The 23,044-nt window shown below is 39.2% G+C and overlaps 3 protein-coding genes across 7 annotated transcripts in view; all 3 read right to left on the reverse strand.

Moving 5' to 3' along the window:
- Positions 1-18: 18 nt before the first annotated feature.
- Positions 19-2,276, reverse strand: LOC306994751 (leukotriene B4 receptor 1). Its single transcript, XM_079605545.1, has 2 exons — positions 1,156-2,276; positions 19-986 (listed from the first exon to the last, which is right to left on the reverse strand). The coding sequence occupies exon 1, from the start codon at positions 2,248-2,250 to the stop codon at positions 1,201-1,203; it is 1,050 nt and encodes a 349-aa protein (XP_079461671.1). The 5' UTR covers positions 2,251-2,276; the 3' UTR covers positions 19-986; positions 1,156-1,200.
- A 1,248-nt stretch (positions 2,277-3,524) lies between these two features.
- LOC306994750 (leukotriene B4 receptor 1) lies at positions 3,525-5,066 on the reverse strand. The gene has a single exon (XM_079605544.1). The coding sequence runs from the start codon at positions 4,992-4,994 to the stop codon at positions 3,843-3,845; it is 1,152 nt and encodes a 383-aa protein (XP_079461670.1). The 5' UTR covers positions 4,995-5,066; the 3' UTR covers positions 3,525-3,842.
- A 6,303-nt stretch (positions 5,067-11,369) lies between these two features.
- plekhg4 (pleckstrin homology domain containing, family G (with RhoGef domain) member 4) overlaps positions 11,370-23,044 on the reverse strand; it is a 95,893-nt gene continuing 84,218 nt past the window's right edge. For 3 of the 5 annotated variants that reach the window (XM_079604742.1, XM_079604740.1, XM_079604743.1), the window contains 11 exons: positions 20,212-21,128; positions 16,583-16,832; positions 15,731-15,820; positions 15,377-15,601; positions 15,093-15,263; positions 14,312-14,492; positions 13,525-13,641; positions 13,159-13,407; positions 12,884-13,080; positions 12,609-12,667; positions 11,370-12,443 (listed from right to left, as the gene is read on the reverse strand). In XM_079604742.1, the coding sequence (XP_079460868.1) occupies positions 12,629-12,667; positions 12,884-13,080; positions 13,159-13,407; positions 13,525-13,641; positions 14,312-14,492; positions 15,093-15,263; positions 15,377-15,601; positions 15,731-15,820; positions 16,583-16,832; positions 20,212-21,128 (2,436 nt within the window). In that variant the 3' untranslated portion in view covers positions 11,370-12,443; positions 12,609-12,628. The remainder of the gene's footprint in view (positions 12,444-12,608; positions 12,668-12,883; positions 13,081-13,158; positions 13,408-13,524; positions 13,642-14,311; positions 14,493-15,092; positions 15,264-15,376; positions 15,602-15,730; positions 15,821-16,582; positions 16,833-20,211; positions 21,129-23,044) is intronic. The other 2 variants (XM_079604741.1, XM_079604744.1) reach the window with 1 other exon arrangement.

Consider the following 23,044-nt stretch of genomic DNA (forward strand, 5'->3'; position numbering starts at 1 on the left):
AATCACAATATGACAAATGAAAAAGAAACATTTTTAATGTCAAATTTGGTAAATAATAGCAAATAAAAGACAAAAAAAATCATGACAGTACATTATTGAATGGCACAGGAAAAAAAATAATTAATAAATTGCCTAATAATTTGGGAGCTCAAACCTATCCTTGGCTCCTACATGCAGTTTCTATATATAGAAGCAACTGTGTTGAGATCTGAGTTTTGTTTCTATTATTCAATGCTCTTGTGTGTCTGTGTCAGTAATTTAATTGGACAAAAAAAGGCAGACAGAGAATGTTTGTCTACAAGTCCTCTCACTTTTACATTGTGTGCCAAACAATAGGTGAAGATTCCATGCCTGCAATACTCATAGCGTTCCCCTCCTCTCTGTATGGTTTCATCTTGAGTAATGGTCAGCTGATTCTTTCAGTCATGATATTTGTGTTGTAAAAGAGAGAGAAACGTAGAACCACAGGATAAGACGAGCATCGCTCACGTCACCACTCTTACCCAGATAGGTAGGCTTTTTGGCTTTCACACTTTTTAAAATAAATTACTGTAAAATGTTTTTCTTTTCAATACCAATAAAGGCCTGTCACTAAAATGTGTCAAGTAACGATTTCACAGTAGAAGAAACAGCCAGGTGTTTTCTTCTGATTTGAAAAGCGGCCCTTTGCAAGAAATGTGAATGTTTGGGATTTGAAAAATAACTGATGTTTAATTCAAACGTGAAAAAAGAATTATAGAAAAGAATGACATTTCAGTGGCACAGATGGTATCTTTTTCCTGACTGACCTCTGTTCCTTTTAATTCCCGCTTCCTCTTTCACGCCGTTAAAAGAGCCACAAACACACACGTTGCAATATGAAAAAGGAACATGTTGAAATCATAATGCATTTAATCCCAAATAGACACTTATAAAGGCACTTGAGTTCTATCACAAATGTAAGTGTTTTCATTGTGGAATCTGCAGTTGCAGTGAGTCTCAGTGACCTAAAACGCAAAAAACAAGACACAAGCAAATGTTTGACTAAAAATTATTTCAATTTGTTTACATTTCAATACAATTCTGAAATACAAAATGACATTTAAGTGTCATGCAGACAGTCTTTCATGAGAGGCAACCGTTATAATGGTTCATTTTGATAATGTTATTAAGCACCTGGGTATAAAGCTTCTTACAGGGTCAATCTGAGGCACTGATGCATTATTCCACATCAGCCACATCTTCAGGCAGTTTTGAGTCTGTGAGACACTGTGAGTTGGTGGTGTTTGAACTTTGTCTTTTGGACACGAATGATAACTCTTTATTCCCTTCACCAGACGCTGAACTTGACAGATGTTGGAACAGCTTCTGTATTCCAGTTTCCCGGAGCGAGCTGCGGAAGGTACGTGCGGCAAACACATAAAGCACTGGATTGACTGAGCTACTGATGAACACCAGGGCTCCAGCTATAATGGTCATTGTGGTGCAGGCGTCCTCCAAACTCTTTGCCATGTTTGGGTTTGAATGCTTGAGAGCAAGTGAAATGAGGGAAAGGAAGTTCCCGACATGATGAGGTATCCAGCAGAGCGCGAACATCACAACCACACTGCAGATGAGAACTGTCGATTTACGCTTGGACTTGAAGTTCATCTGCGCGATGCGACTAAAGAGGCAGCCGTAACAGAACAACATAGTGAAAAAGGGGATGATGAAGCCTATTAGAGTTTCTAAAATGAGCAGCACAGCCTCTTGGATGTCAGACTTGTACTCCTTGAAAGTACACTGTTGTTGTCCATGAACTTCTCCCAAAGTGTTAGTTACAATGACGGGAATACTGAGGAGAAACGAGGCTATCCATATCATTAGAAGTATCCTGTTTAGTGCTTGTTTCCTCCAGCGGATTGAGGTGAAAGGGTATCTGACAGCCAGGAAGCGCCCCACACTCATGATGGTGATGATGAAGACGCTGCTGTACATGCAGGCATTGATGATGTACACCATGGCTTTGCAGGCGGCCTTTCCGAACACCCAGGAACGGGCCAGCGAGTAAATCCACAGCGGCAGCGTGATCAGCACCAGAAGGTCTGCGACTGCCAGGTGGAGGATGAGCAGCACCGTGTGAGAGCGCTGTTTCACATACTTCAAGATGGTCCACACCACCAGCAGGTTCCCAGGTGTACCCACCAGGAAGCACACGCCCAGAATCACACAGGCCCCCACCAAGCCCAGTTCGGTCTCCTCATCTCCCTGAAGATAAGCAGTTGCGTTCATGATCGAGTCTGCTACAAGTCTAACCACTGAGCTAGAAAACCAGTCTACCTCAGCAAATCTCACTTCCCTTTTGTAAAAAAAAAACTGAGGAAACCAGAACTCTCAAACACGAAAAGAAAAACATAATAAAAAAGACTGGGAGGAGCATCTGTGAATTCAGACATAGGGGATTCTGTAGAAAGATGGTGAAAGTGCTGTTCACACTCATGAATTTATGAGAATTTGGACAAGTCTAGTTTTGCTCCAGATTATTAATGTGTCTCATGGATTCTCTTTTTTTCCGAATACAATTATTGAAATTCAAAATCATTTAAAAATAAAGAAAAATGTATTTTAAAATGTTACAACACATCATCAGTGGCAGTGTTGGGGGCAACGCATTACAAGCAACGTAGGCCTATGTTACGTAATCTGATTACTTTTTTAAGTAACTGGTAAAGTAATGCTTTACTTTTAAATTTACAACAAAATATCTGATACTTTTTTTAATAAATAGCGCAAGTTATTGTTTTCCCATTTATTGACTGAAACCTTACTGTCCGTATGTTGAGGGAAATCGTGAGTGAGGTGCAGAGGCGTTGTGTGCGCTGTGTAAACATGACAGTTATTGTACATCTAGAGAAATGTGAGCAGGTAAAATAAATAGGTATTCCTCAAAATAAATAAAATCAGTGAAATGCAAACCAAAAAAAAACCTTCAATAATTAAATGTGCCAATGTGCTGAAGTAGGAGTTTAACTTTCTTCTCCAGTGTCCTATTCTCCTGTGATCCAGAATGGCAGCAGAGCTGAAAGGTTTGTTTGAGCTGCGCTCTCTACTGTACAAGTGTGAATTTGCATTTTATTCAGTTTCAGGATTATTCATTTCACTTTAGGTGTGAAAGGGCCTTTAAAATTTGCCAAAAACATAACTTTTTTTATCATCATTAAAAACAAACAAGCAAGCCCAGATGAGAAAAAGTTACTGAAAAGTAACGTTACATTACTTTAGTTATGTTTTTAGGGAGTAACGCAATATTGTAATGCATTACTTCTAAAAGTAACTCTTCCCAACACCGATCAGTGGTATAGTGAGTTACACACAATGTATATACTGTAACTCTTAAGTACATTTCTGGGAGAATGGCATCCAGGGGTGTGTTTCCCATGCATACATCGACATAACCCGCTGCTGAACTACCATACATCGTTGAAGAAATCAAATAATAGTCATGACTGTTTCCCAAAACAGTTGTGTTTTTATAGAGAAGCCCATACACAGTACTTTTTCAGTAGTTTTTACCTCTTTATTAAGTCTTACATAACTATAATGGCATTAAAACAATTTTGACCACAAAAGGAATTTGAACAACTCTTATCAATAAAAAAAACAATACATTTAAAACAACTTTCATAAATGTTTAATTTCTTTTTTAACAGTTAACAAACGGGAATATTATGACATTTTAACAACTACAGCAAAAAAGTAAGTAAGTAAGTAAGTAGTACTTTATTGATACCAGTTGGGAAATTAAAGTGCAATGGGGGTGATTGGCATTTAAATAAATTTGACCAGTAAAAAAAATATCTAAACTTCGAATGAGTCTAGATTAATCATAGATCCACGAGTTCCCTCTTTTCACCAATAGTTTGTTCTTCCAGGATATTTCCATTCTGCAGTCCAGAATCCTGTAAGAAGCCTTCTTTCGTTTGGGGTGTTTGTGTTGCTAAGTCTTGAAACAGCTTTACTATCCCAGGCTTCCTTAAATTTCCATGGAAGTTTCTGGAAGCAAACGCATAAAGCACAGGGTTCACTGAGCTACTGATAAAAGCCAGAGCTCCAGAAATGAAGACAGCACTATTTGGGATAGGATATAGTTCATCTGATTGTCCTACTAGAAGAACCACCATCCCTACGATATTGAGGACGTGGTGGGGTAACCAACACAAAATGAAGACCACGACCACTCCACCAATGAGGAAGATTGATTTCTGCTTTATCTTAAAGCGCACCTTGCGGAGCTGTGTGGCAACTTGACAGTAACAGATCGCAAGTGTGAAAAATGGAATGATAAAGCCAAGAAGAGTCTCCAAACAAATACAAAAGACTTCAAAAGACACAGAGCTGTAGACCCGGTACAAGCAGTGTTCCACTCCATCATCATCAACATCTAGACACTGTGTCAGGATGACAGGAATCCCCAAAATGAATGACAGGATCCAGGTCACTGCCAGTATTTTGGACATGGATGTCTTATTTTGCCAATACATCATCTTCAAAGGGTATCTGACAGCCAGGTAGCGCTCGACACTCATGATGGTGATGATGAAGACGCTGCTGTACATGCAGGCATTGATGATGTACACCATGGCTTTGCAGGCGGCCTTTCCGAACACCCAGGAACGGGCCAGCGAGTAAATCCACAGCGGCAGCGTGATCAGCACCAGAAGGTCTGCGGCTGCCAGGTGGAGGATGAGCAGCACCATGTGAGAGCGCTGTTTCACATACTTCAAGATGGTCCACACCACCAGCAGGTTCCCAGGTGTACCCACCAGGAAGCACATGCCCAGGATCACACAGGCTGCGCTGCTCCCTGCAGCAGATGACCAGTCTTCCAGTGCCGTGTCATTGTCAATATGGAGAGAGGAGCTGTTCATATTTGTCTCTGGTTTCAGTGAATCACAGTTCTGACTGAAACTCGCTGCTTTTTGTTTCGTATGATTTTGCTTACAAAGCAAACCAGCCTTCCAATGGACATTATTCATTCCACAGAAAAAGGAGGAGACAAATCAGATGCCTTGCCTATAGCCTACACAGTAATCTTTACTTTCGGTATGTTAAAGTTGAATCGGTGAATATGAAACTGAAATATGAAAAAGCAGAATATAGATTGAGAAGGGTGAAAACCTTTAGCTAACTAACTATAAATTAAAACCAAAAGCAAAAAGGGGGATCCCAGGGAGTGTTGTCACAAACTGTCAGTTAAATTGACTTGAAATGAGTTACGGAGGTGTCACTATCACTATCACACATCAGCACCACCCTCCTGAGGTGACAGTGGTTTCTCTGTAAAAGCATTTACAGGAAAAAGGGAGTCAAGAATATATAATTTCATGTCTGTCATAGTTACCATTTAAATTTGAAGTCATGTGTTAAATGACAAAACTAGCCTCATCTAATTTACAAAGTTCTCTTAGTTTTATATAGCCTAATTCAAACATTTTAAATACTACTGTTTAATTATTTGATTCTAAATTTGCGCAATTTTAAGTTCTAGCAGTGGTAAGGTTACAACAACAGCACTCTTTTTATTTGACTATAATTCACACAATTTAGGGATAAATAATAGATTTCTAAAACATTCAAACATTGAATAGGCTACTTAAAGTTCGAGGCACATACTTTGTAATATATTTTTTCCCATTGTATATCATTAATAATTATCTACTAACAATGCACATATATGGGATGTTTTAAGGAGTTACTTTGGTGAATCAAAAATATCCAATCAAGTATTTTGAGTGAAAATTGAAAAACTCTGGTTTGTCAGAAGCAGAAACGCTGAAAATCTGAAGTCAGCACATTTCTTACGCACAGAGAAGTCAAGTCAACAACCGGAACCGTCAAAACAACAGCGTGAAGTCTGTGTGCAGGTGAATGTGACAGTAGCGCCATCTGCCGGTCATACTTCATACATACAGCACCAGCCAAACCTTGATGCATTTGTTTCGTTTGTGGAAGGCTTCAATTTTCCCTATAGTCATATCAGCTGTGGACGCATTTGATTGATGGGTTATTGGGTTTAGACATTTATAAAAGTATACATTCTTTCCATGTAAACCTTAATGCTGATTGAGAGTTTAAATCAACAGAATGATACCCGGACCATGATAGTTCCAATGTTTTTATTCATTCCTAATAATTTTCTTCAGATCCAGGACCACTTCAGTGTCTATGTGAGGTAATGGCAAAAACAGCTGGTTTGGTCAACTTAATACAGGTACTGCAGGAGCTGACATATTTGAGCCTAATAGTTTTATACAAATGATGTATCATTTATTATAGTTTTTGTTATTTTACTTACATTTTATTTAAATATGTGAATATGTTAACATCATACATTAACATGATACAAATACATTATTTATTTTACTTATTGAAGCAATGCACAAGAGCTCCTCTACCTGGTAGGCCTATTGCATTAAACACTGCAGTTTTTCAGTCAAGCCCAAGTGCAGAAACCCAAATGCAAATTTAGATGGATACACCTGTGCAACGTCTGTATGTTATGTGTTGTGACTCCTCCCTAAGTCAGCTGACATCAACGTATCACAACGTAAGACATATCAACGTTTTATGACGTTGTTTGCCTGCTGGGTTTGAGACAACAATACAGTAGGCTAGCCTACTTTTATCTCGATTAAAGACACGCATAAGCAGAAATAATAAAGATGTAATATTCAGTAGGCTATTTGTGCCAGTTATCAAAATACTGTAATTACAATCTTATACGATTTTGAACATATAAATGTTCGGACAAAATAGACTAGGCCTATAGCCTACTATTATATAGGCTATGTAATTAAAAAATGCCAGTAGTTGGAGGAAAGTCGTAATTATTGACATAGACTCAAGCAACTTTTCTGCTTTGTTTGGAACTATTTTCATTGTCAAAATAGAGTAAAAACAGTAAAAAGTGACAAGATGCCTAAAAATTGTCAGTTCATATAATCAACTTATTGTTTATTGATCTGTTATACTACAAGATCACATTTGCAATCATGCTGATATAGATAAAACAGCACTCCTGCTCGTGTAATCCTAGTGCTTAACTATATTATGTTATAGACACAAAATACAAGAACACACTTGGGCAATTCACATCTTGAATTTTGGGAGAATTTTTATTCAGTTTGGTGGCATTTCCCACCTTGCATGATGCTATTTTATGTCAACACAAGACTAGCTTGCTTTGTTAAGCTTGAAGGTATAGTTCACCCCAAAAATACACACAAACGAATATGGGTTGCCAAAAATTTGATGACTTTTTGACTTCCCCCATTGACTTCCATAGTATAAAAAAATCAATAGCCTACTATGGAAGTCAATGGGGTCCATCTGCTGTTTGGTTAGGCTACTGACATTAATCAAAATATCTTCTTTTTGTGTTCAGCAGAAGAAAGTAACTCATACAGGTCTGGAACAACTTGAGGGTGAGTAAATGATGAGAGGATATACATTTTGGGTGAACTATAGGCCTACCTTTAATGTTTAATTTAGGCTATATAGCGGTTACAAACAGTGCATAAGTTTAGAGCAACACGACCATTACCTGGCAGGCTGTCACGTGGATTCTGCTGGTCTGTTCTGCTCTGTTTTAGTGGCTCAATGAACAATACATTTAAGTGAAAAGGTACAGGTAAAATGTAGATGAACTGTTAAGCAGTGATACAAAAATAGACTAGCAATAAAAAAAGAAAAGCAATAGCGTACCCAAAATGAACATTTCAAAAAACTTGTTTATCAGCACAAAATCTTTATTTAGGCTATTCATATAATTATGCCTAATTCATGCTTACTTATATCAATAATGGTGTAGGCTATATCAATGTAAATAATTTTATATTTTAAAACCATGATAATGCCTATTTTCATAATCCAGTGATTTAAATATGAAACGGACTATAATCTAATTGGAAGTGAACGACCACATGCTATTTCATAGGGAGAGTCCAGACAGTGCTCTCCTTTCCACTGAGACAACACACACTCAGAGCAACACCATATGTTGGTTTTCCACGTTCTATGTTTGATTTTTCTTACACATGCTATAAGTGTGAAAAGATGGTGGCACCTGACAGAGATTGAACAGATGAGGCGTCCAAAGCATCACCTGGGAACCATGCACATATCCAACAGGCAACAGCCGCTAATAACTTGTTGCTCTCTAGATTGGCCCAGCAGCTCCAGATTGTTTTTGATACGCAACAGCAGTCTGTCACCTGTTCCTAGAGAAATGACCCCCATGATGAATGTAATGTGGGAGATGAGCAGACATATGAGTCTGTTTTTCCCAGATGACTCCGTTGGACAGGATGGGGGTTGAGGCCAAGGTGGGCGGCTTGGAGACAGGACTGTCAGATTGAGCAAAGGCTTCAGTGCTGATGAATGCCATCTCTATCAACAGAGAGATGATGAGTGAACTACACCAGCAGAACCCAGATGCAGGCAGAACTAACACAGCGCAACGACACAGACCATTTACAATGCAAAGAGACATACTATGGCACCTGGAAAGTAATGCAGACGCCCAGAAATCCGCGACAATCACTCAGCACAGTGTCAGCATGACAGAAGCTCCCACATTCCAGCAGCTCAGACCAGTGGGAACTTGGTTGAAATAAGACAAACAGCAGATAAGAAGAAAGCATTGGGGTGGCAGTGGCACAATGGTAATGGTATCAAATGGTAAAACCATGGAATTTTAATTTACTGTAATACTAGATGATTACCATATTCATATGCCATGGTACTTTTAAGGTCCTCAAAAAGAATATATAACAGACGTGTGTGTGAAAGCGTGTGTAATTGTTTTTAAACACAATTAATAAATGTTTTTTTTTTTATAAACATCTCACAGTAAGAAAGTGCCACTGAAGTCAGTCTCTTACCCTATATAACGCTCTCTTTCTCTTGATATGGTGTCTTCAAATCGTTAATATTTATTAAAACGATGTGAACCCCCAGATTAGGATATGTAAAGAAGTTTTATGACGTAAGTTGTTTCCAGTGTATCATATAGGCTGTATTATAAAAAAAACTATATATGAGGCAGTCATGTGCGCCACCTGCTGGGAAATTTGTAGTACGGGTTGATCATCCTCCAGTGCTCCATAAAACTTGGAAACAGATTAGCAGATAAATGTCACAGCATTCATTCTTGGCACAGGATCAAGGGAAAGAAAAGAGACTTTATCAGAAATGTAACAATATAAATAATGTGACGCAGATAAACTAAGTCCTTTTATTTCACAACATAGGAACCTTAATTGTGGCATGTATTAGGTTTAGGATTCGAGTTAGGCTAGGTGTAGGGTTAGGAATAGGATTCTGTTCAAAAGTGAGTACACCCCTCACATTTCAGTATTGTCCCTTGAGAAGATACTAATATGTTTATAAAAATGAAACTTGGATATATTTTATAGTAGTCAATGTGCTGCTTGTATAGCAGTCTATATTTACTGTCCTCTGAAAATAACTCAACATACAGCCATTATTGTCAAAATAGCTGGCAACAAAAGTGAGTACACCCAATATTGTGTGTGAGCACCATTGTAAGCACTGTCTTAATCCTCTAGGCATGGAGTTCACCGGAGCTGCACAGGTTGTTGCTGGGATCCTCTTCCACTCCTCTATAATGACATCACAGAGCAGTTGTCATCTTGGCGGTGTGTTTGGGGTCGTTATCATGCCGTTCGGCCCAGTTTCTGAAGGGAGGGCATCATGTTCTGCTTCAGAATGTCACAGTACATGTTGGAATCCATCATTTTTTGGTGTTTCAAAGCCATCAATAGTTTCCCTCACTTAAGCTATATGTGTGTGTGTGTGTGTGTGTGTGTGTGTGTGTGTGTGTACTGGATAGATACTCCGTAATTTCATGACAGCCTGGATATGTGTACTAAATTTGACATGATTCAGTAATGTTTCCATTGTTAATATCCAGCTTTTCCCACTTCTTCACGTTTAGATTTGGCTGTAATATCATTAAAGGTTGATGGTGCAAAATATTCTAGGTGAGAGAGACAAATAAACCAACACATCCAGCCTCACTGGAGCACTCAAAGCTCATCATACTGACATGCACACGCTGTGAATGATTCAGCCAATTATGCTTCATTGACTTTCACTCCACTCTCAGGTTTGTGGTTTCCATCCAGTGTGGACAAAAACAAAAAATGCTGGAACATTTCTGTGGCATTTACTACATGCAAAACGACTTAACTTTTTATCTCCCTGCCCAGATGTGGCCTTTGCATACTTCAGTTTTTCTCACAAGGAGATGATGTTGACCAGCGAATGCCATGCTTTCCTGATGGGGATGCCTGACTCCAGCTGAGTGGACTCAAGGGCTTGTAGCAAATCTAGTCTATTTCCTCCAGGTGAGGTTTTCAAAGAATTTGAATGAAAAATGTCATATCTGGATTGGAAGCCCATTCTGATCTGTTTTTCGATTAAGATTAAAATAATTAATGAAAGATCAATGTATTTCCTTCTTGTTACAGACAATCTATGATTACATTTTTGGTTACACTTTTGCAGAGAAATAAGAAAGGCCACAAAAAAAGACAATTGTGGTTGAAGGGAACTATAATTCTGTCATGATAACTCTAGGGAGATTGGTATGGTAATAGAGATCGGCATGGTAATGGATATGGCAGTGTTAATGTGTTTGTTCTTGGTGGAATAGATCTGCTACGCTGTTGCAAAGTACAAGAGACTGAAAGAGACGCATCTCACGTATGCATATATAACATACATGAAATAACCCCCGTAGCAGACCTATACAGGTGGAGCTGGGGAAGGTGGAGGGTTTCTGAAAGTGTGCTGCTGACTGCTAACAGCAACACTACCGTTATATGTTTGAGGAATAATGTTGAGCCGCAGCTCATTGGCCGCTGATACAATAACAACCAATCAGCTGTGCTATGTAGATAATGACGTGATCGCTACCAAATGAGTTAGACCTATCAGCCTGTACCATCTAGTTTCATGCCAGAACTAGCTCATTTCAGAGCCACAGTAAACATTTGGCACAGTATTTCCTGACACATTAGCACACTACATGTCTGTTGCTTATCTCATAGGCCTATATGAAAATAAAAAATGTATGGCCAACAGCGTACAGTTGCTTTCCACAAGTCATTCACAAAGAGTTACTGTGAAAAACTATTGGTGGCAATGTTCCTAAGGCTAAAACGGTACAGTAAACTTAATTGAGCATTATTTATCACACTGCTTGACTTTACACGTATTTAAACCACATACTGCTTGGCCCGAAGGCAGAGTTTATCATTAGGAACAATGACTCTGTTCGTTAGCTCAGTCGGTGTGCGGAAATTGAATACCAGCCTTCAGGGTTTGTGAGATACGTCTCTCTATTTAATGCCAATCATGGAAGATTAAAGACAATAAATAAAACACACTTCCGTTATATCGGTACAAAGCAATCCGTCTTTATTACTTCTGTGTGAACTTGTTAAGATTGAAAAATGAAACGCTTGAGTACATACTCATGCTCCAGCTAGAAGTGGAACTTGCAATGCTCTTTTTTAAATTATCCTTTGTTTTTGCACTTCCAATTTAAATTGACAACAAAGAATGGCACTTAAGTGATTCCCATGTTGACTGGTTAATACATGTATAAAGATTACTTTCTAAATGCTATTGCACCACTGGCGCAACTATTTACAATTTACATGTTGTTTTTTTGTTATACTTAATGTAAATAAGAGAACTGAACTGAAATGAAAACTCTCCCATTTCCAAACAGGTAGCAGCAATACCCAGCGCCCAGGAGGAGCAGTGCTGGGCAGAGCTGACCTGAGGTCAGTCGTACGATCTGAATTAATGCTCTCTTATTCTGAATCAAGCCAGCTATCAAAAACTGTTTCCACCGCACACTGACCACAGGCCCACAGACTATGGAAACACTAGAAAGAGCAGAAAATCTACAACAAATGCTTTAAACATTGCTTAACACCTTTAGTGTAACTGATGCTCAGAACATGCCTTTTAACATTCAGACATTTTTCGAAATCAAACCAGCTTAAGTCTGCAGCAAAGTGGGCAACAACAACAAAACAACGAAAAAGAGTGGGAACTGAATAACCGCAAGAGTTCAGAAGTGTTTTGTACACTACTACAGTATTTACAGTTAATAATACATCTGAGAACACTACTGTATCTTAACATTTGAAAAGAAGATAAATACAAGAATATTTATTCACTTTTATAGATCATTTTTAAATTTATATAAAAGCTATTGAAGCTAAAAGTGGCTTAAAAAAGAAAAAGAGAAACAGTGCTATTTCGAGTGCTTTTTAAACTCTGTAAGAGATTTGCTTGCACTCAGTAGGAACAATAAATACTAGCTCTGTACTCCTCTTCGGTGTGGCAACGTTGTCTTCTCAATCTGAAGCAGACAGGTCTTAAACCTACAGGACAAAGCAGGACAGAATAACATGCATTACGTACAAGCATATGTGTAAAAGCTCCTAGTTAAAGGATCAATAATATTTTCAATATGCTGAGATGAGTGTATTAATGCACATGCACATAGCTGTGGAAGTGTGATGTCATAGAGCGAAAGCCAAACTTACTGCAGCAGTGGTTACTTAGCTCACACTATAGTAGAGGGACCAATCACCTGAACTTCCCCCTGTGACGAGAAGGACATGGGTGCAGGGGTTATCACAGGTTAAAGGGGAGGCTCTCACTTGATCATCAGGTGATCAGTGTCTTCTGGAGCGTGTGCATTAGTGCTAGCATAAGCATGGGTGTTACGACACGTTTCTGCATCAGTGACATTTGATGCAAACCAGAAGATGTGCGATCAAAATATTGGCCATCTGAAATGGACACATGTAATACTAACCGCTGAGATGTACTGGCTGTTAAAGCAGGCTTTCTCTTGGGTGGGAGAGGTGATGGAGGAGTAACAGGAGGAGTCACATGGTGAGCTGGGCTCCTCGGACAAAGCCTCGGGAAGGTGACTGGACACACATCCGCTGTCTGACCCGCTCGAGCCGCTACCAGACAGACAGTGAGACGACGAACCCGAACTCTCTGTAGCTGCAACACAGACAAGTCGCACGTTACATGAGGCTTCTGAGAAGACGTTCACACTTTCAAACATGTTATAATACATACTCATAGACGGCTGACTGCTGGTCTCATGTTCCAGCTCGTCTTCCTCGATGCAGGGGCTGATGAGAGGTCTCTCCCCTGTTAACAGGCTTTGGCTGCTATACATATGCAGATTTAAGGGCCCCAGCAGCGTGGAAGAGGAGGGGCCACCAGCCACCGGTGGGCCGCTAGAAGGGGCGTTTACTGCAGCTCGTTTAAACGGGTTTGAGTGGTCAAACAACGAGACGGCAATGGATGCTCTCGTCCTGGCCCCTGTAACAGAAGAGAGAGCATGATGCTGCTAGTAAAAACCTTATTTAAAAAAAAAAAAAAAAAAAAAAGGAATTTAGCAAGTTATTCTGATGATTATTTCATGTTAGACAGGCTCACCTCTGCCTTTCATAATGTAGTCTATGGCTCTGTCGTTGATAGCAGCATCGCTGGGTTTAATGTCCAGAAAGGGTTTATTGCCCACCCCCATAGAGACCATCTCCTGCATTCGAATTTCTGCATACACACATATCAACGTTTAAAAATGCTGCCATCACATGTATCAGAATAGGAGTGTCGCAATATACTGGCATTGGCGATAATGTGATATTTAAAATCTATATTTAATGTGGTATATTGAGTGTGATTCATTCGTCAAAATACAAAAGAGAAAATACAAAATAAAGTTAAAGATTAATTTGACTGATAGCATTGTTTATTTATTTAAAATTAATTTTAGATATTGCAATTCTATTGTTATTGTGAATTATTTTTACAACAAAGACCATGTAGTAAAAATGTGATAATGTGACAGCCCTAAATTCAGAATAAACACAAACATGTTGACATTAAGATGATGAAACGCATAGAAAGCGTAAAAAGTGTTTTTGAGTAAATATGTGCAAATGCAGGTTACATGATGCCTCAGATCTGCATCGTTTTTTTCTAAATCAAATCAAACTGTAGAAATACAATACTGGTGTGACTCAAAAGTGTTTTAAATATCTGCCTGAGGCCTTCAGAGATGAACTGCTGAAAAAATCTTTAAATATGCTAAGATGGTATGTGACAGGAGATATTATCTGCAATTATCCTATCATTCATAATTAGTTCTTTCCAGCTAGATGAACACAACAAATTCAAAGAACGTATTCAAGCTCAGCCACTTCAGTTCTTTCTTTCCTACCTTTATTCCGTGTGGCCTGCTGCCATAGTATCCGTGCAATGTCACAGGTCCAGGCGTGTTTGACGTCTGCATTGCTGGCCTGGAGAACGTAGGTCTGGTTCTTTGAAGTTCTTCTCCGGAACCAGACCTCAAACCTCAGAACGTTCTCGCCTGATGTCTCTGTCATACCCACATCAGCCGTCTACATAGAGAATGATAGAGTAAAGAGGATATTCAACATTTAATCACAATCAATATTGAGGGCTAATGGATTTTTGTCGTTATCATGGCTTGCAGGAGACCAACCAGATTCTCAGATCTTTAAACTAAAGCCTTCTGTTTATTTTAACATTGGTCAGAGGAAATATAATTAAAGAATGTGAGTGTATGAGTAAAAAAAAGCAGTGTAAAGATCCTTTCACACCAAGGACGATAACTAGAACTATAATCGATCTAGATTTAAAAGAACAGCCGAGTCCATGCTACAACTTTAACAATAACAATGAAAGAGAAACAATATAATTGAAATCACTTTCAGAACGCTTTTTCTAGCTGATGAAGGATAAAAGCATTGTAAGCCAATCAGAATTGAGCATTTATAGCCGCAGACAACATAACAACAGTGCCTGCTTATAATAAACAGATGGTGTGGATGCTTATAGTTATCATCATTGTTATCTTGTTAGTAATCGTTTTTGGTGTGGAAGTCATAATGCATGCAGCAAAGTGTGTTAAAGCTGTGTTTTCATTTCTGAAGATGTTTCTTGTTCCTCAGAACTTCTGATGTCTTTTTGTTGCTTACCTTAAAAGAGTGCTTGTATATGTAAACATCTAGGCCACCCTCAATGCGTTTGGGTTTGCTGAATAGCACCAGATCCTCAAACAGGAACACATGTCTTTGGCACTTCTTCCTGCCATACAAAATCGTGAACTCATCTTGGCGAACTAATTGTCCCTGTTCCTTCAGATTCACCTGGAAGAGTGTATGAAAAATTATGAAATGGCAGTTTAGAAGAGAAGATATATGCTTTCCTATGTTTCTCCACGTGAAGTGTAGCGCATATCTGCTGCGCCATACACACTTACATCACAGTCTCTGATGGCGTCCATGGCGAGCAGATCGTTGCCATGGCGAAGCTGGAATTTGACCATCTCGGTGGCGGCACGTAGGTACGTAAGCTCCTGCTCCTGGACCTCATTTACTTCTTTGATCAGGTCTTTCAGCAGCAGCGCGTACTTACTCATGCGCTGGATGGGCTTCAGCAGGTACGACGCCAGGTCCATCTTATCCCCCAACTCCAGCTGCTTATGCTGGAATGAGAGAGACTCTGATTTTACAATCTCAGGCCATGAGGTGAGATGAAATGAATGAGATTAAAAGAGGCTGAACTAAAGTTTATCATAGGTGGTCTAGAGTGTAGTATGGATCCAGTTGCTCACCCTGAAGAAGCTGTTTCCATGGCTGGCCAGGAGTGTGTCCGACTTTGGCTTGTTCTTGCTGTATAAGGCATACAGGCTAAACTGGTCTTGCTATATGTTCACATGGAAAAAAGCACAAAAGAGCAATATTTTAAGTGGTATCATCCAAATTTCCAAATCTATGTTCTGAAGAAAAACTTCTCTTGTTGAGAACTGCTCTCTTCCCTTTGTCCAGGTTGAGTTTTGTTTGGAAAGACTTTTTTATGTTTGGGTAAATCAATATATGACGTTCAGGTTCATATGGAGTGTGCTGTAATTTCAGTGTAGGTTTTGCTGTGCCAGAAACATGTTAAAAAAGATTTCGGCCTAGTTCATACACTGCTGTAGGCCAAGCGGCCTGCCTGGCTGCCTCTGTGTCTTTTTCTCTGTCTTCTCTGTGAAAGCTTCATATAGTAAAGCTTTTAAGGGGAGCCAGCACTATGAGCTGACCACAACTACAAAGAATGTAGGCTGGTGGTCTTGCACTCATTTAAAGACCTCAGAATCATTACTTGCGGCTCAGTTTGATTCCCATATTCATGGAGGGTGAATGAAAGAGAGAAAGAATACACAGAATAAGTCCATTCTGGATGGTTTTAGACTTGTGCTTCGTAAAAATTGAGCCAGTCATGGACTGGGAACAGACAAAAAACACTGACAAATTAATCCACTTTGTTTCATCTCCAATAAAAACGTAATTCAGCATCCCTAAATGATCACTATTAAAACTATTAGAAAAGTCCAGCAAACATCAGAACAATAAGAATTTATAGAATGCAGAATTGCAAAAATCAGACAGTTTGATGAAATTTACTGTGAAAAGACTTCTCTTACATGTCGTAGGAAGCAGTGGCTGACACGTAATGGATGGTTGCAGCAGCTTTCCAGCTCTTTGAGGAAATACTGGCTGTGGAAGTCCACTAGTTTCTCCAGGTTGCCGAAGATGACGCTGCGTTTCCCCCGCAGATCCTGAGGCAGGTCAGCACGCTCCATCTCAGGGAAATAGTTGTCAATGATGTACCGCAGAGAGCGTACATATTCCCGCTCGGTTGTGACCATCTCATCAACAATGTGGCGTAGTTTACTGAATGACAGAGAGAGTGAACAGTTAGCATACTTCAGATGCTTACATTTTAAGAGATAAAACTTTTAGAGCACATAGAACACAAAGTTTAACTCTTTGTTTTAACTCTCTCCAAAAAGTCCTCCATCCATAGACATGTTAAACTGATGACAGCAAGTCTGAATGCTTAAAATGACTGACAAGCATAGAGCACCTGTCTTCTGATTGCCTTGCGGATCCTTTAAGAACCCAAAATACTTAAAGCAAAATCGAAAAACGAACTGATGTGACGTTATTTCGAACAAAATCGGGCCGGAACGAAGTTCGTTTTGGGAGTTCGAAACAGCTTGCTCAAACAAACTTTCCGGAAAAGTTCGATACGGCTGGCCTGGTAAACACCTTTGTACTACCATTGGTCCGTGGCGATTACGTAATAGGTAGGTGTGCATTTCTCCTGTTGAGTCCGTCGAGATCAGACGTCCGCGAGTGAAAACATGAACACACTGGAGAGCGGCTTTATAGTAAAAAATTAAGTTGGACTTCTGATGAAATGGACACTGACACTGTTTTTCATGTTTAATAAGGTAAAGCTGCTTGAATTTAAGCAATCTATTGTATAAAGTGTTATAAATAAACATAACGTGACTTTACTGGAATGCCGAATTACAGAGCTTGTGCAAACATATCCACGTTGCTATGATCAGATGCTTTTCTTATGTTTTTTTTTTTTTTAAAAGCTTGTTGTTTCCTCAATTTTGTTGTGTGTTGTGTTTATTTTGTTATTGAGCGGAAAGCGTGCAGCACATATTTACATCCTCATCTATACTATCCTTCTCACCACACAGCTATACATGGTGTCTGTGTCTAGTACCGGGAAAAATGAGGTGATGTTTTAGTATTCACATTAATCTCAAATTGGGTTCTTATCAGAATGTTTTCATCTGCGTAAAATATTTGCAATAACTAGACCACACAGAGCCGAATGCCTTGTTTTGAGTTATTTCTGTCTGAAAATATTGTCAACATCGCATCTGCACTGCAATCTTGGAGAGCAAAGCTAAATCATGTGTTTTGAAAGGAAGACGCACAGATGTAAAGACCTCCTTAAGATGTCTATATAATCAGATAACTATCCATCTCTTCTGTGTGGAAAAGCAGAACACAAACATGTCCCCCACCACTTCAAAGCCCAGAGGACCCCGGCCACCTGGGAAAGTGATCTGCATCTCAGGCCCTTTCCCAAGGGGGTTAAGGGGTGACCAGTAGGACCACAGCTGGAAAAGACATCCATGGTGATTCAGAGGATTAAAGTGCTGTGACCGTCTAATAGGAGACATATTGAGTTCCTTCATGTAGAGATTGAGGAAAGACTAAATAGATTCAGTCCATATGTGTTTTAGCTGGAAAAAGTTTTTTTTCCTGGATGTCTTGTGTGAGTGTTCAATTTTGACCAGTCTGCGGTCAAAACTCTGAGTACAGATATAGAGGAGTTTTCAAACTTTTTGATGCCATCAATGGCCAGATATGCAAAATAACCCCCTTTACTAAGATATTAAAGAAGTTGTTTTGACGAATGTTGGTAACCAAACAGTTTTGGTTCCCAATGACTTCAATTGTATGTACCGGTACAACAAATTAAATGGACTTTAATGGGAACTAAAACTCATTGGTTACCAACATTTTTCAGAATTTCTTTTGTGTTCAGCAGAAGAAAGAAATGGACAGGTGTGGAATGAAATGAGGTTGAGAAAATGATGACAGAATTTTACTATCCCTTTAAAGACAGCTACATTGTATATTTGTATGTATGAAGACCCATTTATAATAGTAAGTATGATTGTATATATTAAATCAAAGACATGTTGTTCCTTTTAGATTGTTCATGAACTAAATTGAAAGAAATTATCTGAAAAACAATATTTGTACTGTTAGATTTATAAACCTGAAGAGAATTATTTCCAATCCAATTAAAACTAATTGGTCCCACTTTATATTAAGTGGCTCTAAGTATTATGTACTTACATAGAAAAATAAATAAAAAGTACTTATTGTGTTCATGTTGTATTGTAAAACACTTTAGCTGCTATTGAGGTGTGATACGGGTAAGGTTAGGGACAGGTGTGGTGCTATGGCTAGGTTTAAGCGTGGGTTAAGGTGTAAGGGAAGGGTCAACAGTGTAATTACACATATAATTACATAAATTAATTACAGCTGTAAATACATGCTGGTATTTTCAAAATATTATTATAAAACGGCTAGTTACGGTCCTTTATTCTGATTAGTTGAGTCACATTTAAAACCGTTTTAAATTACTCAACAAACATACACTGCCATTTGTGATTCTTTGTTGCTGCATGTGTTGCTTGGCAACCTCTTTGGAACTACATGGTTTGGCGGAGGAGTAAATGTGTAATAACGTTATACTTTTTTGTTGCTGGTGTTTATTTTATGAATAAAATAAATATCAAATGAATATTATTATGGAGTAACCATTTAATAAAAGCAATAAGCCCTGTGAAGCCGTGTTTTACAGTGAATTTAGAACGGCTAAGGGGTATTGTTAGGTACGAGGACAGAGCGGAGTAAATTCACTGTAAATCACGGCTTCACTGAGCTTATTGGTTTAGTACAATGTAAAACATGTATGTACAAACACAATAAGTCCAATGCATCAAATTATTAATTTCAATGTAAGTACATAGTACTTAAAGCCACTTAATATAAAGTGGGACCATTATATAATTATTTACACAGTACATTTACATAATTTATCTATTTATATTAGGGATGCATAACGATTAATCGCAATTAATCGTTTGCAGAATAAAAGTTTTTGTTTACATCATATGTGTGTGTGTACTGTGTAAAAATAATTATGTATATATAAATACACACACATGCATATGTATAATTTAAAAAATATTTACATATTTATATACATTTTTATATTTAAATATAATTTATCTTATATATAATTATAAATACTTAATACATAAATAGATTTCTTTCTGAAAATTATACATGCATGTTTGTATATTTATATATACATAATTATTATACACAGTACACACACATATATGATGTAAACAAAAACTTTTATTCTGCAAACGATTAATTGCGATTAATCATTATGCATCCCTAATTTATATATAATTATTTAAATAACAATAAATTACAAGTAGCTTAGCATATTGTCTTGTTGCCTGAAAGTTTTTTTAAAAAACTTTTTTTCTGCTGTTCCGCAGACCCTCTAGCACCCCTAGGGGTTTCCAGGAGCTAAGTTTGAAAACCCTTGAATGTGTGGTTGTGGCGATGACCTGCAGACTTCCCTGGTTGATTGTTTATGTTATAGCAAGTGAGTGTGGATTAGCACTTGCACACGTGCGCTGAGTGTACCCACCTGCCCTTGGTGCGTGTTTCGGGAGCAGGACTCCCACTGCAGTGAGTATCTAGAGAAGACCATCCATGCATGGGCGGCAGTCGCGGGCTGTATGGTCGATCGATCACTTCAGTGCTGCTCACCTCCAGACCTTTAATGAACACCCCTGTGTTTCCTCTCCGTGCAGGCTCACTCAAAGTTCTCTGGCAGGTCCCATACCGTGACACAGACTCGCTACCGGCAGTATCGAAGCTCTGGGTTTTTCGCAAAACCCTGCGGTTTGGTTCAATAGAGGTGAGGCTCGGGCTCGTAGCACACGCCAGCCCCTCCAGATGCGGCTGCTGAGGAGACTCGTCTGTGGAGATGCTACGTGTTAGCCTGTGGGATCTGACAGGGGTGTTGTGAGGAATTCTGTGCTCAATGCTATATAGACTCCCTGTCGGGGTTCGGACAGAGTCACGATTGTCCAGGCGTATACCTAAAGGGCTGCTGGGAGTTGAAGCCGTGCTGGACTGTGAGGAAAGTCTATCCCGGCCCCAGCCACCGCCGAATGCTTTCCGACATGAGAAGGAGATGCTACTGCTACGCTCCTGAGGTTTAGCGCTACTGTCCGAGTTCCGCCGAGAAGAGTCACCCCTTGCTGATTTGGAGTCGCTCTCGCGGCGGGAGCGCAGGGCCATCTCCAGCTTCTTCTCAAACATTTGCTTTGTCTCCTGACACTTGGACCAGGCGAACTTCCACTGCTTGAGTCCCTGCTCACTCTTCAGCTCCCCAGCGAGGTCCTTCATCTCCTGGAAGTGTGCGTCTTGGATCGGTGGGTGCTGTGTGCGATAGGTCTCCAAACATGTGATCACGCTCTGACATTTCTCAGGCATGCCACACTCCTCCATGCTAACACACGCCAAATGACGCATGCCCTCTAGCGCCCATTCATACGCCTGAAAAAGAGAGAGAAAAAAATCAGCTGATGTGACACAAGCACTCAAAAACTATGTTAAAACCAAATATTTAATAGTCATTTTAATAGTTTATTTTTTAGTTAACAATAACAACAATGGGTAGAACGGCAGCTTTTGACAAAAAAGAAAGAGTGGGATATGGAGAACGAAGGCAATATGTTATTATAATATGTTTTTATGCATATTTGAGAAGAGACAAGAGTATAAAGGAGACTTTTTATGGAAAACAACTACAAATGCTCTGTGAATGGGAATGAGGGTAGTATAGAGTGAGTGAGAAACCTCCCAGCACTTCTTTCATGTGAAATAAAGAGGTTTTTAGCCAGGAGCTGGGAGGTCTGGGTAAGAAGGCTTTAACATGCAGCTCAGCAGCAGGAGGGCCTATAGTTTCAACTATGTGTGACAGCACCCTACCACAAAGACACATGCCAACCGCTTTACTAGCTGTCTCTCCATTTAAGAGAAAACCTGATGGCCCCTTCTCACACTCCAAGATGCTGTTACATCAACTGGGAGGCACTCTTGTTTTTAGACCTTTTTTCATTAACAACTTGGCAGGAAGGTTTCTATAGTCACTGCTCCTGAGGATACGAGTGCTCTCCATGCTGGAAAATGAGTGGTTAAACTTCAGAGGGGATTAACACAGATCAAACACAACCACCTTCCACCTCTCTCACACACACATACACACACACACACACACACACACACACACACACACACACACACACACACACACACACACACTTCAGCGCTGCCTGCAAACACAGGCTTGTGTTTGGACATTCCTGAGAAAGGAGCAAAACTCCCCCTCTTCTCTCTCATTCTGTGCATACACAAAACCTCCACACTCTACTTTAGCTGCTATGTGACATGGTGACATTGCTTTGCTCCCCAAGCCCCTAGGCTCTGTCTCTCTCTCAGGTTAGGGTGACACAAAGGCCACATGCCAGCGTATGGGCCTTCGGCACCCAGATACTAAAGTCTCTCACAAAAGCAGGGGTCAAAGGTCAGTTGCCCACACTAACAATACACACGGCTAAGAAGTGACAGAACAGATAGAGGAGAGAGACACATACACAGAAGACACAAAAAGATGCAAATGGTACATAATTGATGAGTAAGAACCAAATAGCGACCCTGAATTTTAAGGCCCTTGTAAATAGAAATGCAAAAATGTGTACAATTTTTTGGTGGTTTAATTACTTTAAAGCAATATTTAGGGTTAAATACAACTTAAGCTCTTCGAAAACAGAAAAAAAAAAAAAAAGAACAATGAACATGCATCGGCGAATTCCAATATGGTGGCCGATATTTTGTGCATCCCCAACTTAATATTTGAGATGGAAAGTCATAATTGAAAGTGTTAATTTTTAATGTTATCAATTTTGCCAATATATTAAAGCCGATAAATAGCTAAATAGATAAAATCAGCTGAGACACTTCAGATGCGCACTGTTCGCCATGATGGTTTTGAATTGCTTAAAATATGATTGGAATCACTTAGGAAAGGAAAATAAGGTTAAGTGCAACATATAGATCACAAGTCTGTCATATAGGCTACATAAAATTATAATGAGAACATTACTGTAAAATAATGTTGTGAATTCGTTGTGCGCCGATGTTTAAGAGCATTATTGCAGGATAACTGCATCCACAAAGGATATACACCTTTGTGACTAGCACAGTCACGTTTGTTTGTGCATTCGCAGCCTTTTGTTTTGTGTATCTGATATTATCTCACAAAGGATGCATTTGATTAACGCGGTAGTAAAGTGGTTCAGTTTACAGGTGATCATCTTTAGCTTCAGCGCACGCAGACACAGCAATACATGACATGAATAACTATGATTGGGACTGTCATATTACATAACATTATAAAGAGAACACTATTG

Source organism: Phoxinus phoxinus (genome assembly GCF_949152265.1).
Source record: "Phoxinus phoxinus genome assembly, chromosome: 2".
In the NCBI taxonomy this organism is placed as follows: domain Eukaryota; kingdom Metazoa; phylum Chordata; class Actinopteri; order Cypriniformes; family Leuciscidae; genus Phoxinus; species Phoxinus phoxinus.

Excerpts from the sequence above, each read along its gene's own strand:
- LOC306994751 (XM_079605545.1), bottom strand. The coding sequence starts at position 2,250 with ATGAACGCAACTGCTTATCTTCAGGGAGATGAGGAGACCGAACTGGGC.
- LOC306994750 (XM_079605544.1), bottom strand. The coding sequence starts at position 4,994 with ATGAATAATGTCCATTGGAAGGCTGGTTTGCTTTGTAAGCAAAATCAT.